This window comes from Zea mays, chromosome 9, assembly GCF_902167145.1.
Source record: "Zea mays cultivar B73 chromosome 9, Zm-B73-REFERENCE-NAM-5.0, whole genome shotgun sequence".
In the NCBI taxonomy this organism is placed as follows: Eukaryota; Viridiplantae; Streptophyta; class Magnoliopsida; order Poales; family Poaceae; genus Zea; species Zea mays.
In genome coordinates, this window is record NC_050104.1 from 93504529 (window position 1) to 93520606 (window position 16078).

Below are 16078 nucleotides of genomic sequence, written 5' to 3' on the forward strand. Positions count from 1 at the left end.
ATTCTTAAAATGAATCTCTCCCAAATATACATATAAAAAAATTACAGCGAAAGCAAAACCGCGGGCGTCTTTTGTCTAATCCGTTTATCCATGAGTCGTAGCAAATGTCATCATTCGTGACATACCACGTCGACATCACCATTCCATCACGCAGGCTCACCTCGCTCACCGACACCTGGGCCCTAACCCCGGCAACTCGTGCTCGCCACCCGATTGGCCGGTATAAAGCCGGTAGCGCGTCGCGTGAGCCACACGCGCACGGCGCACACATATCCCTTCCTTCACTGGCTCACTGCGGTCCCGGCAAAAGTCAGTCAACTCAGCCAACAAGCGCTGCTGCTCGGGCACGGGTGGTTTGGGAGGCCGGACGCAACGTCGGGATGCAGTCGCTGCAGGACAAGGCGTCGGAGTGGAGCGGGGTGGCGGCCGCCGATGCCTTTGCCATCGACGACGTCAACATATTCGAGTACCTCGGCGGCACTCCGCAGCCATTCGTCGACCTCTCCACCAATTTCTACACCAGGTCCGTCCATCGGCTACCTGTCCCTCTCTTGTTCTCGTCTGCGTTGAACCATTCCGATCTAGAATGTTTTCGTCCGTCTCCTGTTGAATTTCTTGTTTCATGGCCGTGTCTTGATTGGTTGGATTTTATAGGGTTTATGAGGACGAAGAGGAGTGGTTTCGGGAGATATTCGGGGGGTCGAAGAAGGAGGATGCCATCCAGAACCAGTATGAGTTCCTGATCCAGCGCATGGGCGGCCCACCTCTATTCTCCCAGAGGAGAGGTAAAGTAGCCCGTGTTTCTTCGTCTTTGACCTGTGGCCTGCGGGACTTAAATTAGGGGAGGAAATAAGGGATCAATGCTGTTATATAGTTTGGTCTTAGCCGCTTAGTGTGGAAGCAGGGAAGAAAATCTGATTTGGTGTCCTTGGGCACTGCCACTCATGTTCCTGAAACCTGTAATGTTCAAGTTTAGATGATTTACAGATTGGGGACTATTCATGGTTTTCGTTTTACATATTCTGCAATTGCACATGTTTACTAGTCATACTCCCTGCTAATGCATTAGTTATTATTGGAGTTGCTACTGCTGTGTTTCATTACGGATGGCGCTATAACAGCTAACAGGTCTAGAGTGAGCATTTTGTTCCCTGCTGGGGCCTGTAACTGTAACTCTTCAATATTAATGAAATTGGCACTCTTGTGCCGGTTAGTTCGAAAAGAAAATACGAAACTGATTGCCATATGAAAGCTAAGTTGAGACTAACGCATCCTAGCTAAGCCTAACTTCTAGGGGATAAATGGGCATGTGGTGATTCAGCCCCTGTTTAAATTTCTCGTTAAGTTTTTTTTTTCTTTTGACTGTCTGCAGCCTTGTTGGTTCGTTTATGTTAACCAGCAGCATACCTCCGTGGCACTTGTATTGATTCAGTTCTTTAAACATATAGTTATCACTATCAGCAATATTTGTTTGAGTGATTCATGCCTTACCTGAGAGTATACAAGAATGATACTCCCTCCATTTCAAATTCTAAGATGTTTTCGCTTGTCTAAATATATTACTTTTGCTATGTATCTAGACATAACGTATATCTAAGTGCATGCAAAAGCTATGTATCTTGAAAAATCAAAACGTCTTATAATTTGGAACGAAGAGAGTATATTGTTCTTCGCATTTGTCGGTCCGTTTGTTCATCAGTTGGCCCAAGGGGAGTGAATATTTTCATTTCAATTATTGCTTGCTTTGATCAGGGGACTGACTTTACCCTAACCTGAACCACCTAATTCACTAGTATAACTTGTAATTCTCGATTGAGGTTGCTTTTGTATTCTGTAGTCACTAATAGAGTGAAAAAGATTCATTTGACCATTTCTGCTGTTTTTTTTGCATGTCTGGCTAGATGGTCTGCCCAAAATGATTGAAGAAACGAGTATCTTCATGTGCGATGCCACTATTGTTTCTGGGCCATTTTAGTTGTGGCTATCATTATGTAGTGATAGTACCTATGCTTTTGTACTTTGTGTTTTCTATCCATTACTCTCAAGATAATTTGGACTCGTAAGCCCAAGTTGTCTGGTTTTTCTTGCAGGACACCCTGCCCTTATAGGACGACACCGACCATTCTTGGTTACCCACCGAGCTGCAGAGCGGTGGCTACACCACATGCAACAAGCTTTGGACGCAACTGAAAGCATAGATGTGGACTCAAAAACGAAAATGATGAACTTCTTTAGGTCTGCATTACGACTTAACTTTCCCCTTTTTTTTTTGGTATCACAATTCACAATTAACCAACAGTTTTGCCGACACTTTCATTTGTTTTCTTTTTCAAGGCACACTGCTTACTTCCTTGTTGCTGGCAATGAGATGACAAGGCAACAGGGCCATGGAGTAGCCTGCAAACATGCAACAAGTAAACCAGCTGAGTAACCATTTTAGCCGTGGAGCTGGTAACCATTGGAATAATTACTGATAAGCCTTTTATCCAGTGTGCCTTTATAGCATTCCGTATACAATGGAGTTGAAACAACCTCCACATTCAAAGAAACAATGGTACTGACTCTTTGTAGGCTTTATAGCCATTCTTGAGCAGAGAGTGTACTCAAAGTGGATAGTTGTAGCTTCTGCCAATATGTTTATCCTTCTTCGTCTCTTGTGCTCAAGAGTTATTCACAGCAGTTTTTCAAATTTGACCTCACCCTAGCAAGGTTACCACACCACATGTTAACCATGCCACACTTATTTAAGGTCATATTTGTTTAATTTTCATAAGTTTGGGAGCCAAAGAAAGTCATTGCCTATTTAGGTCGCTGCCGAGTAGAGCCTAGCTGGCTGGCAGGGACATGCGGAAAACTTATTTGGTTCATTGAATCAAAAAGATCAGGCTGAGTGGAGCGTTTGTTTGTTTGGTTGTACTAGGATATGTTGAATCAAACTGAAAGAGGAAACAATCACTAAGATAATTTTTATTTTGCCTGAATCGATTGTATAATACATATTTTCACCATATTGAGGCTTAATTTACTTTGAAATATATCAGTATGCCTTAAATTATGCTAATCATATACTAATACTGTTGACACTTTTTCGGAGCGCCAAATACTCAAGAAGAACCGGCGGCGGTGCTCTCTGGTCAGGCGCGGACGGTCCGCGGCCTGGGGCCGGACGGTCCGCGACCTGGCGCAGGGGCTAAGGTTTCCTGCCTGACGGCCGGACGGTCCGCGCCCTGGGGCCGGACGGTCCGCGCGTGCGCAGTGGCGGCGGAAGATCGCCGGCGGCGCCTGGATCTCGCTCCCGGGGAGGGACCCCGTCGGGGAGGAGAGATCCTAGGGGTTGTCTAGGCTCGGGCCGGCCGACCTAGACTCCTCTAATCGACGTAGAGTCGAGGAGAGGCGGAGAATTTGGGGATCGAGAGGCTAAACTAGAACTAGACTAGAACTACTCCTAATTGTACTGGAAATAAATGCGAATAGAAGTTGTATTGATTCGATTGATGATTACAAATCGGCCGTAGACCTCTCTTTTTATAGAGGAGGGGGGCTGGACCCTTTACACGACTGGATTCCGAGCTAATTCCGCAAATCTAGCTAACAAACATAGCACAAAACTCGGAACCCTAAACTGCTCTGCGCATGCGCGGACCGTTCGGTCTTTAGGCGCGGACTGTCTGGACCGTCCGCTCGCTCAATTTGGGGCTCAACATATGCCCCCCTGCCTTTTGGTGGAGCTGAGCAAACCAAAAGCAACTAACTCGATGTGATTACATTGGTTCTCTTAGGCATCTTGCCACATACTAGGATGATACTGTTTGAGGAAACACCCATTCAAAGCCTTAGGCAAGTCCTTGCCTTGTAATGTTTGTAGTAAATAGGCGTTGCCAGACATCACCTGTTTTACTTTATAAGGACCTTCCCAGCTTGGTGACCATTTCCCGAACTTCCGGTCTTTATTCCTTAGAGGCAGAATGGTCTTCCACACCAGGTCCCCTACTTGAAATGATTTTGCTTTGACCTTCTTGTTGTAGGCCCTGGCTACTATGATCTTGTCCTTTTCTATTGCTCCTAAAGCTATCATCCTCTTGTCGGTCACCTCATTAATATTATCAATCATTGAATCATAATAATCAGTAGCAGTTAGATCATTTTGTCTGGCGAACCTGACAGCATTCAAACTTATTTCCACAGGCAACACTGCTTCCTGCCCATAGACAAGCTCAAAAGGAGATACTTTAGTAGCCCTATGTTTAGATATCCTATGAGCCCATAAAGCTTCAGACAAAATCTTATGCCAATGTTTAGGATTATCAGATATTTTTTTATTAAATTAATCAATGTCCTATTGCTAGACTCGGCCTGACCATTGGCCTGAGCATAATATGGAGATAAATTAAGCAGCTTAATTTTGTATAATTCAGCAAATTCACGTACCTCCTTTGACATAAAAGAAGTACCTTGATCTGTAGTTAAGGTCTGGGGAATGCCGAATCTATGAATAATATGCTCAGTTATAAACTCGATTACCTCCTTGTGTGTCATGTTCTTTAGAGCAACGGCTTCAGTCCATTTGGTGAAGTAGTCAGTGGCAACTAACACAAACCGATGCCCCTTTGATGATGAAGGATGAATTTCTCCAATAAAGTCTAATCCCCATCCTCTGAACGGCCAAGGCTTAATAATAGGATGTAATTCGGCTGCAGGGACCAACTGTAGGTCGCCGAATTTTTGACACATTTGGCAACCCTTGTAGTACTTGAAACAATCCGCTATCATACTAGGCCAATAAAAACCGGACCTTCGCAACAACCACTTCATCTTTGGAGCTGATTGATGAGTACCACAAATCCCTTCATGTACTTCAGCCATGGCTAATATAGCATCATCTGGGCCCAAGCACTTAAGCAGGATGTCATTGACTGTTCGGCGGTAAAGTTCGTCACTCATCAAAACATACTTGAAAGCTGTTCGCCGAATGTTCTTATCTGTTTTGATATTGGGATTTCGTAAATAATTAAGTATAGGTGTCCTCCAATCTCTTGCATCGGCTTCATTGTCAGCCGAATCGATTAAGAGAACATTTCTGGTAACCCCGGACGGTCCGGCGCCATCATGCGGACGGTCCGCGACCTGGGAATTTGGCTCTGCACTGGTTATCAGATTTTCAGTTTTGTGAAACTTCCCTCTCTTTATCCGATAACCTGATGCATCTTGTGCCAAATCGTTAGCTCTATAATTCTCAACTCTAGAGATATGCCGAATACTGAATTCGTCAAAAGAATGAATTATGCTCCAACATTTCTCAAGGTAACTATTTAGAGTACCATCAAAACATTGATATTCTTCTAACACTTGTTGGACAACCAGCTGAGAATCACCAAATACCTTCACATGTTTTACTCCCATACCATTTAAAAGTTCTAAGCCGAATAGGAGGGCCTCATATTCAGCTTGATTATTAGTGCAATAAGTTTTCAATCGGCTAGAGAAGTCAAAGGAGACATTACTTGGTGAAACAAGCACAATGCCAATTCCTTGCTCTTCATTGCAAACCGATCCATCAAAATATAAAGTCCAAGGAGTAATAGTGAGGTATGACATGTCTAGTTCATGAATATCATTAACCCGATGTTCTACAATGAAATCCGCTATGACTTGGCCTTTCATAGATTTCAATGGTTCATAGGCCAAGTCATATTCTATGAGTGCATAAGCCCATTTACCAATTCTACCACTCATAATTGGGTTATGCAACATGTATTTGATCACATCGGCTTGACCAGAAACAGTGCAATGACTAGACAGTAAATAACATCTACATTTGGTGCATGCAAAAAACAAGCATAAGCATAACTTTTCAATAAAAGTGTACCTTGTTTCAGCATCCACCAACCTTCAGCTTAGATATGTCACCACATGCTCCTTCCCCTCAGTTTCTTGTGTCAGAACAGCCCCAATGACCTTATCCTCAGCTGCAATGTATAATCGAAATGGTACTCCTGCTCGTGGTGCTTTTAATACGGGGGCCGAAGATAAGTATTTTTTGATAAGATCAAATGCTTCTTGCTGTTCTGCCCCCCAAGCGAATTCGGCATCATTCTTAAGCCGAAGAATAGGGGTGAACGCATCAATCTTCCCGGCTAGGTTAGAAATAAACCTTCGTAAATAATTCACCTTGCCGAGAAACCTCTGTACCTCGACCTTACAGGTCGGAGGTCCCACATTCCGAATAGACTTGATTCGGTCAGGGTCTATCTCTATACCATGTTCATGTATGACAAATCCTAAAAACTTACCAGCCGACACTCCAAAAGCACATTTACGTGGGTTCATTTTCAAACCATACTGACGCATTTTATCAAAGGCTTTGCGCAAATCAGCTATATGAGAACTAAACTCAGCCGATTTGACTACAATATCATCAATGTAAACTTCCACAGTGTTTCCTAACAATTCATGGAAGATCAAATTCATAGCCCTCTGATAAGTAGCACCAGCATTTTTCAAACCAAATGTCATGACAACCCACTCAAATAAACCAATGAAGCCTGGACATATAAAGGCCGTTTTAGACGCATCTTCTTCGGCCATGAAAATCTGATTATATCCGGCATTACCATCAAGGAAGCTAATAATTCTATTTCCTGATACATTATTGATTAATGTGTCGGCTATGGGCATGAGATATTCGTCTTTAGTAGTTGCTCTATTTAAATTGCGAAAATCAATGCATACTCTAAGTTTACCTGACTCCTTCTCCACCGGCACAATATTGGAGACCCACTCTGCGTATCTGCAAGGTCTGATAAAATCAGCTTCTAGTAGCCGGTGGATTTCGTCCTTGATGCGTGGGAGAAGATCTGGACGAAATGTTCTAGCTCTTTGCTTAAAAGGTCTGAAACCAGATTTAATAGGCAGCCGATGCTCTACGATCTCTCGGCTTAATCCAGGCATCTCAGTATAATTCCAAGCAAAGCAATCTGAATATTCCTTCAATAGACCGATCATCTCATCTCTAGGATCGGTCTCCAGGGTCTTGTTTACAAAAGTCGGCCTTGGAGTTTTACCATCTCCTATGTCAATCTACTCCAAAGGATCGGCCGATGTAAACCCCTGTCCTAGTTTATCAAGATCTCTGAATTCCTCTCTCATGTTCCCCACAGAGGAATTAGAAGATCTTTGTGTGACGGCGGACTCTCCGGTCTCGGGGACCGGATCATCCGTAATACTGTTCTTTTGCTGTGATATATGTTCGGTTTTAAAGTCCGAACCCTTTTGTGAAAGGCCAGACCATCCGGCCTTGGAAGCCGAACTGTCCGTGGCCAGAGACTCATGAATTTTGTGTGTATTCATCATTTAAACTTTATTTAGGATTTAGCCGATTCTCCATCGGCTCTAGCATTACAGGAATGAAGCCTTTCTTATCTATACTTATGAATTGATAATCAGAAAAATCTACTCCTGTGAGACATGTAGCAGTCTCATAAGTCCAGAGTACATGGGCATCGGCCACAGCGATGCAGGCCGATACATCAGCATGTACTTGTTCTATGTCATCGCCTACCCATTGTATTAGCATTTGATGTAATGTGGAAGGTATACATTGATTGGCGTGAATCCAATCTCTGCCTAGAATTAAACTGTAATTTCCTTTTACATCAGCGACGAAGAATGCAGCAGCAAGGGTCTTAGTCCCGATGGTTAATTCAACGGACGTGACTCCCCTGGCTTTGATCGAACTATCAGTTCCAACACCGCTGAGGGTCATGTTGGTCTTGACAAGTTCGTCATCTTGTTTACCTAATTTTCTGTATAATGAATAAGGCATTAGATTTACAGCCGCCCCTCCGTCTACCAACATCTTAGCAATCGGTATCCCATCAATGTGACCGCGCACGAAGAGCGGCTTTAAATGATTTACCGATTCTTTTGGTTTAGTAAAGGCGGCTTCTTTAGGACCAAAATCAAACTGGGCAACAACAGGTTCATCGTCGCCGATAATAGTACAATCGGCAGAAAATGTAATAATATTTACATCCATACCTGGGCGTTCTGGAGAAGCCTCGTAGTCGACCAGGTCTTCTCCCAGCAGGTCGTCCTCTTCCATTGATGTTGTCGTGTCGTTGGAGACTTCCTGGTGAACGGCGGACGGTCCGCGTGCGGGGGCCAGACGGTCCGCGCCTGGTGTAGGTTGTCCAGAGACTTCCTGGTGAACGGCGGACGGTCCGCGCGCAGGGGCCGGACGGTCCGCGCCTGGTGCAGATTGACTTTCTATTTCTGTGGCCGTTTCTTTTTTCTCAACGGCCTTCGGTCTCCATTTCTTTTGCGGTGGCGGGTATAGTGGATGTGTGTCATTAAATGTCTTTTCCGGCTCCTTCTCCTGGCTCTCCTCTGCTCTTAGGCGCTGTAATTTTCTCTTTTGGGATCGTGTCAATCCCGCTGGGCACCATCGAGGCATGGAGTATTTTGGATCGGCTGTTTTGATGGTAGCCGTATCCTTTTCGGTTGTGTTGGCCGATTCGCCGAAAATCATCGGCCCTTTATTATCTTCTTGTATGACAACATCTGCAGTGCCTATTTTGATGATGTCCTTTTTTGTTGTTTTTTGAGTTGCTGCAGGCATATGCCCCCCTGCCGGATTGGTCGGCCTGGAAGGTCGAGTAGTCCGACAATCCTGTTGGGTTTGTGCCTGGTGACCGGATTGAGCAGTGCTCAATCGGTCTTGTACTGGTGGCCTCAACCTGTCAAAAACAGATGTTTGGGGTGCCCCCCAGGCGGGGTACTATGGCATCCCAAATGGATATGGTGGCATGCCCCACATTTGATTTGGGACATATGGCGGAGGTAAATATGTGTATGGATATGGCATAGGTGGATATGGAGGTGGAGGTGTCCATGCAGGTACGTTAGGTCTTACTTGTACAGTATGACTTTTCATTTCTTCCGATTGGTGGGGTGGTCCAATCGGCCTGACCTGACGATGCTCATGAATGGGTGAGCGGGGTCGCTTTGCTGGCCGGTCACTGGGGCCGGCCTTCTTTTTTACGTATTTAGACAATAATTGATCAAAAGTTGGGCCGGCTTTAACCAACCGACCAGCTGCCTTGAATGTATTTGTTTTCCACGTACCTCTCTCTGGTCGTCGTGGTTTGAAAGTACGTGGACGTTGTGAGTCCTGAGTACGGCCGGACCGTCCGCCGGAGCTCTCCGGACCGTCCGGTGGGGTCCCGGACCGTCCGCGCCTACGTGCCGGACCGTCCGGGATACGCAGCATAGGTTCCTGTATCTGTCTCCCTGTCTGCGCTTGCCCCCCAGTACTGGAGGCTGTGATGGTCACCCTTAGGGTCTCCCCTCCATCGGGAGTCTTCTCGGCCACCACTTTGCTGCAAAAAACTTTACGATCCCCATCAGCCTCTTTAGCATTGCCGATGATTGTCTCTTTGCCTTTGTCTTTATCGGCTGTGTTTGGCCGAACTAGGACTTTCTTGCCCTCGAAGTCAATCATGTTCATCGGAAAGGGTTCTGTATCCACCTGCATTTCCTGAAATTTCAATCGTCCTTCATTAATGGCCGATTGAATCTGTCGCCGAAATACATTACAATCATTAGTGGCATGAGAAAATGAGTTATGCCACTTACAGTACGCACGACGTTTTAGCTCGTCAGCGGATGGAACAGTGTGATTTATTTTAATATTGTCATTTTTGAGTAACTCGTCAAATATTTTATCACACTTACCGACATTAAACGTAAACTTAACCTCCTCTTGCCGTTTCTTTTGAACCGGCTGCAAGGAGGGACAAGCCGAAGATTTGGCCTGTTTTGGCCAAACCATTTCAGCAGCATACACTTCCGCTGATTCGTCATCCGAGCTACTTTGGTCGCATTCTACTATATGTACGTTGTGACACATTGTTTTAGCAGTTTCTTTGCTCCGGCTTTCGCAAGCCAAAGCTCTCTGGTGTAACTGTGCTAGCGTAAAAAATTGGATGCCTTCTAATCTTTATTTTAAATAATATCGTAAACCATTAAAGGCTAATCCTGCTAGCTGTTTTTCTGCTAAATGAATTTGGAAGCATCGGTTTCTTGTATCTCGGAATCTCCGGATGTAATCATTAACCGATTCATCTTTTGCTTGTCGTAATGACACTAAGTCTACCAAATCCAACTCATAGTCACCGGAGAAAAAATGATCATGAAATTTTTGTTCTAAATCCCCCCATGATGAAATGGAATTAGGAGGTAAAGTGGCGTACCATGCAAAAGCAGTTCCTGTTAAAGATAATGAAAATAAACGTACGCGAAATGCCTCTGTGTCGGCCAACTCTCCTAATTGTGCTAAAAATTGGCCTATGTGTTCACATGTGTTCTTTCCTTGATCACCCGAAAATTTTGTGAATTCGGGTATCCTGGTTCCCTGTGGGTATGGGTGGTGATCAAATCGGCTGTCATAAGATTTCCGATATGATTGCCCCCCAGGGACCATGCTTACTCCGAGCTTATCTCGGAACGCCCCGGCTATTTCTTCCCTTACTATATCAATGGCAGCCGGTGCGAGACCACCGGCTCTCTGGTCAAACATAAGTGGGGTTGGCTGGATATTAGCATGTTGTCTTTCCCCCCATTGGTTTGAGTTACGTGGTGCATTTCCATTTGCCCTATATGGCTCATAGGTTTGATCGTTTCTTTCCGGCCTTCTAGGTGGGGCCGGAAAGCTTTCCTGGGCTCTGGATCCTGAATTAATGGGCTGGTGCATTGCATAGTGTGATGGGAAGTGTTGCTGGGATGGGCGAGGATTCAGGTAATAATCCTCCTCAAAAGACTCATGCGCGGACTGTCTAGACATTGGCCCGGACCGTCCGTGATTATGTGCGGACCGTCCGTCGTTGTACGCGGACCGTCCGACTGGGTAGTTTAGATTCTGTGTCGTGTGTGGTGGTTCGGGCGCATATCTAGGTAACTCATTAAAAATCGGCCCGACTGTTGTTGGTCCGGACGGTCCGTGCTCACGTGCGAACGGTCCGGGCATGCGCAGATCGGCTGATTTGCTGCCGATTTGCGGTTGCTCAGGGTATGCGTCCATCGGCATCCCATAAAGGGGTTGTGACTGGTCGTGACAACCTGTAGCCGATGTGTTACACGTGTTACCTCCTAACTCAACCTCGTGCGAAGGAAAATTTGTGATACTAGATTTATCAAATGCACGTACTAGTCTCTTAAGATCGCTTTGCATACCCCCTATGATGTTCTGCATTTGTTCACGCTGATCTTCTACATAATTTCTAAGAGATTGCAGATCGTTGGTATTACTTACATTGGGGATATCTGGCGTGGGTTGGAGCGAAGCCGGATCCGTCGCCCGATGTCGGACGACCTTGTTGTTCCTGTCCACTTTGAAGTTGGCCAAGAACTTTGCTTTCGCCTCCTGGATCATCCGCTCCTTGTGCTCCTCGAACTAGAGCTGCTCGTCGGCCGGCAAGGTTTCCCAAGTCGGCTATATGATGTTGCTTGGAGAAATATCAGAGCTATCCCTTGAACCGGCCATTGAGGGCCGATTTGATAGGTCTATATGTGTTGTCCCCAGCGGAGTCGCCAAAAAGTATGTTGACACTTTTTCGGAGCGCCAAATACTCAAGAAGAACCCGCGGCGGTGCTCTCTGGTCAGGCGCGGACGGACCGCGGCCTGGGGCCGGACGGTCCGCGACCTAGCGCAGGGGCTAAGGTTTCCTGTCTGACGGCCGGACGGTCCGCGCGTGCGCAGGGGCGGCGGAAGATCGCCGGTGGCGCCTGGATCTCGCTCCCGGGAGGGACCCCGTCGGGGAGGAGAGATCCTAGGGGTTGTCTAGGCTCGGGCCGGCCGACCTAGACTCCTCTAATCGACGTAGTGTCGAGGAGAGGCGGAGAATTTGGGGATCGAGAGGCTAAACTAGAACTAGACTAGAACTACTCCTAATTGTACTGGAAATAAATGCGAATAGAAGTTGTATTGATTCGATTGATGATTACAAATCGGTCGTAGACCTCTCTTTTTATAGAGGAGGGGGGCTGGACCCTTTACACGACTGGATTCCGAGCTAATTCCGCAAATCTAGCCAACAAACATAGCACAAAACTCGGAACCCTAAACTGCTCTGCGCATGCGCGGACCGTCCGCTCGCTCAATTTGGGGCTCAACAAATACCATCACTCCTGCATCCCGTGATCTAGAGAAATGGATTTTGTTCACGTTTCCCATGAGTATGTTGAGCGCTTTTACACCCCGCTGGACTGGCCCAAACCACGCTTGTGTCTGGTAAGGGCTTTGCCGGAGATTATTGTTGGCCAGTTGTGCAGTGAGCAATTGGCTGCCAATAGTTTTGCCGGGACTCTGTATTGCTACTGCTAGGAAGGCTTAACTTGTGATTGGTTGGGTGCATATGGGTTTATCCAGGCTTTGGTGTTCAATTCCTCTTCCAGTCTTTCTCATTTCATTTGTCTCTCTCGGTTCCTCTCATCGTCGCAGCTTCCTCTCCCAGCTGCCCCACCTTGGATCTAGGGCATCATGGCTACCTGTGTTCACCAGAGTTGGTGCCCATTATGTTTAAGCTAGGGATGCCTAGGCTGCCGGTGTTTATCTTGATGTTCTACAATGGCACAATAAATTGATCTATTCCCTCAAGAATCTCTCATACTACTTGTTAGGATCTGATTGTTCATAACTGACATACTTGATAATTCTGTAAACTGGTGGATACCAGGGCCATCTCAATTTCTCAAAATTTGAAAAAAACGATGAATTAATGATTTGTTTTGATTTATTTCTTTCCTAGGAGTCGTGTCCTTGCAGTTGCAGTGCTAATTTTAAGTGAGAAATGTGATCATTATTAGTCCTTAGGCCATTCTCAATGGATAGTTTCATCATAATGTTTCCAAAGCTGCAATATCAACATTATCTAGAAAACTGTGTATCTATAGTTTCATTCCTATGAAACTCTCTCATATCTTTTTTATTAAATTAAATAACATGGCATCCTATTTGCTTAGGTGGCATGCCATTTAATGATAATAAAACTCTCATTAAACTCTAGGTGTGAATGACCTTAACTTTAGGGCATGTACAATGCTCAGACACCAGTTCGATTTTCCATGTATAAGAGACGGCTAAGAGACTGTACAACCCTGAGGCCTTTGATTATAAATGTAGCTAATAGACAACGTCTATTGAAAGTCGTGAGGGGACAGACTCTTAGCTTGTCTCTTATATTTTTTTTTCACTTAGCCCCTTAAAGACCCTTCAAGTGACTCTATTAAATAGGATTGTACATGGCCTTAGTTTAGGGCCTGTATGCTTGATGTTTTGAGTTCACAGTTTTTAATATCTTTTTTTAGCATTGAATGTGAGTTGTTGTGCCCTTGCATTTAGTTGTTAGAATTAGGCCCACTAGTGTGTCTCAATTCTATAAGGAAGCCAATGTGGTGTGTAGAGATGAGATGGGGGTTTAGTCCCATATTACTTATCTAGGTAGGAGAGAACCAACTTATATGTGGGATTGTTCGCTACTCTTCACATGAGACAAATAAAAGGCTATGCAGGCTGCCACACGCCCGCGTCGCTCACGTTTCACGTTTTTTTCGCGTGACTTGTGACATGCGACGATCTCGTCAAAACGTGTTCTAAACGGCAATTTAATTTTTGCTTTTTATTTATTTATTTATTTATCAAATATCACACCTAAACTGCCACGTCAACCGGGAGTAATGGGCATACATGTTACATGCGAGATCTTCGGACGGCTGCACGTAGAGAGATTTTAGGGGGCGGTTCCTGAAATTTAGCAGATTGAATCAAGTAGGTTGTGGCGACCCCTCTATAAAGGAAGACGTCCTTCATTTGGAGGATGGACGCGAATAGCAACCGACTCATCCTCTTCTCAATTCTCTGCGCTGCCGCTTCTTTGCTCTGTCATCCCTTTCGGATCAAGGGAGAGCGGTGTCTCCGAACCACCGCCGACATTTTGACGATCTGCACGGTTGCCAGTGAATCAGGTTTCTGTGAAGTGCTTCGCGTATGTCCGCTCGGGTTCCTTTTCAACACTCGTGGAAATCACTATAAGTAAATCTGCATTTTTATTTTATTGCGATGACGGTCTTATGGTTAAATTCGTTGTTGATTATTTTTTTTATACGTTAATCTTGTTGAGTTAGTTCAGATCTGTTCTGTTCTAATATTATGTATACTATCTGCCAGTAGATCTGGGTTTTTCGTTTTATGCTGCATTATCAAATTAATCTTAGGCCCTGTTAATTTTCCAACATTAATTAGGTATGGAGAAAAAAGTACACTTTTACACTCTTGCAAGAAAATCAGGATGCTAAAAAGGAAAAAAAGGTAAATAGGCAAAGAAGTTAGCAACTAGCCTTTGCAGTAGCTAGATTGCAGCCATGCACAAACCTGCATATACAAGCTAGTTATCTATTAATCTTTGTGATATTGCCCATGGGCTGTTTCATAGAGGAGGATGTCTTGCGTGATTAGGCTTGCTATCTGTGTGGGTGTTTGTTCTTTGTTGTCGAAAACTCGTCTGCGTCGCTCCCCATACTGCTCAGTCCAAACATAGCAGACCATACCAGACCTTAATCCTTGTACTTCTTACGTCTGAACGACCAGGGTTAATTTTTGAACTAAGGACCAAACAATACATGAAAAGGGCTAGATTTTGGATTTCTCAAACAGCAATTGGTAGTGTTCAATGTCGTGTAAAATATGGTGGTGAGAATAAGGGCTATGGTACTGAATACCAGCTAATTTCCTGCTAATATAATTGGATAAGACGTTCCTGGGAAAGGATTCTTGGGTTTGTTCAGATTCCATCTAAGCACTTGTTCGGTTATTCTCATTACATTTAGGTGCCGTTTGGTTCATATATTGGTAACGCAATGAGTAACCGATAACGTTAAATCATGTTTGTTTAAATTCAACCGTAATTGATACCACACTACAAATGGATACCGCCTTATTCAAATTTGTTACCACCGATATTTAAGTGTGAATCATTACCATTATCATTTACGTTACATTTCGTGAAACAAACGACACCTTAGATTGAATAAGATTAAAAAAATTAAGAAGAAATTTCACTTGTTTAGAATTTAAACCAACCCAATATCACTCAATCCACATAAATTGAGAGCTAACCGAACAAGCCCTAATTTGATTTTGTGTGAAACAAACACAACTAACATAAAGGAACACATGCTGAAATTATTTATATATTCCCTCCGTCTCGCAAATTAGTATTCACTTTAGGGGGTGTTTGGTATCTAGAGACTAATTTTTAGTCTATTTATTTTATTTTATTTTGGTCCCTAAATTGTCTAATATGGAAACTAAAATAAAGTTTTAGTTTTTGTATTTGATAATTTAGAGACTAAAATGAAATAACATGGAGGGATTAAAAATTAATCCCTAGAAACTAAACACCCCTTCCCTTGGTTTTTATGTCTATATTCAAATAGATGATGATAAATCTAAACACATGTACAAAACACATATCAAATGCCTAAAACAATTTTTAATTTGCGGAGGGGAGTATTACTCTATATAGGAACAATCAAAATAAAGTTGGCTACACTTCAAATTCTATTCTTCATCCAGATAGTCCAATCTTTGTATACCACACAATTTGTATCTAGGAATCCAGCAACATTAAAATCAAACACTCAAATCACAATCCTCCCTCAGGCTTGAACTCACTTCAAGGGCCCAAAGGTCGTGGTTCTTTCTGTGACCTGGCCTTCAACGCTGCCCCTACATCGATGGGGCTGTCAGAATCTGCACACATTGATCCCCACAGAAGGAAAAAACTTGTCAACATCGGTAAGATTGTAACATTTTGGAGCAGCCATACAAGTCAATTCAGGAATCCTGATTTTATGTTGTTGATTTTTATTTATGATCAATTATCAAAATACCTGCTAAGAGTCGATTGATTTGTGTTTTGAGAAGACACCATATACGCTAATTACACATACGTAGCTAGGCCTAACAGAAGTACTGCAAGATCATTCTAAACACCAGCCTAACAGAATTACTGGAAACATCATT

The 16078-nt window shown here is 44.0% G+C and overlaps 1 protein-coding gene across 2 annotated transcripts; it reads left to right on the top strand.

Annotated features, from left to right (window-relative positions):
• Positions 1-250: 250 nt before the first annotated feature.
• LOC100284790 (uncharacterized) lies at positions 251-2764 on the top strand. Of its 2 annotated transcripts, XM_035962283.1 has the most exons (5): positions 251-523; positions 655-785; positions 1902-1941; positions 2091-2235; positions 2335-2764. In XM_035962283.1, exons 1-4 carry the CDS (start codon positions 381-383, stop codon positions 2188-2190), a joined length of 414 nt encoding a protein of 137 aa, XP_035818176.1. In that variant the 5' UTR covers positions 251-380; the 3' UTR covers positions 2191-2235; positions 2335-2764.
• The last annotated feature ends 13314 nt before the right edge of the window (positions 2765-16078 follow it).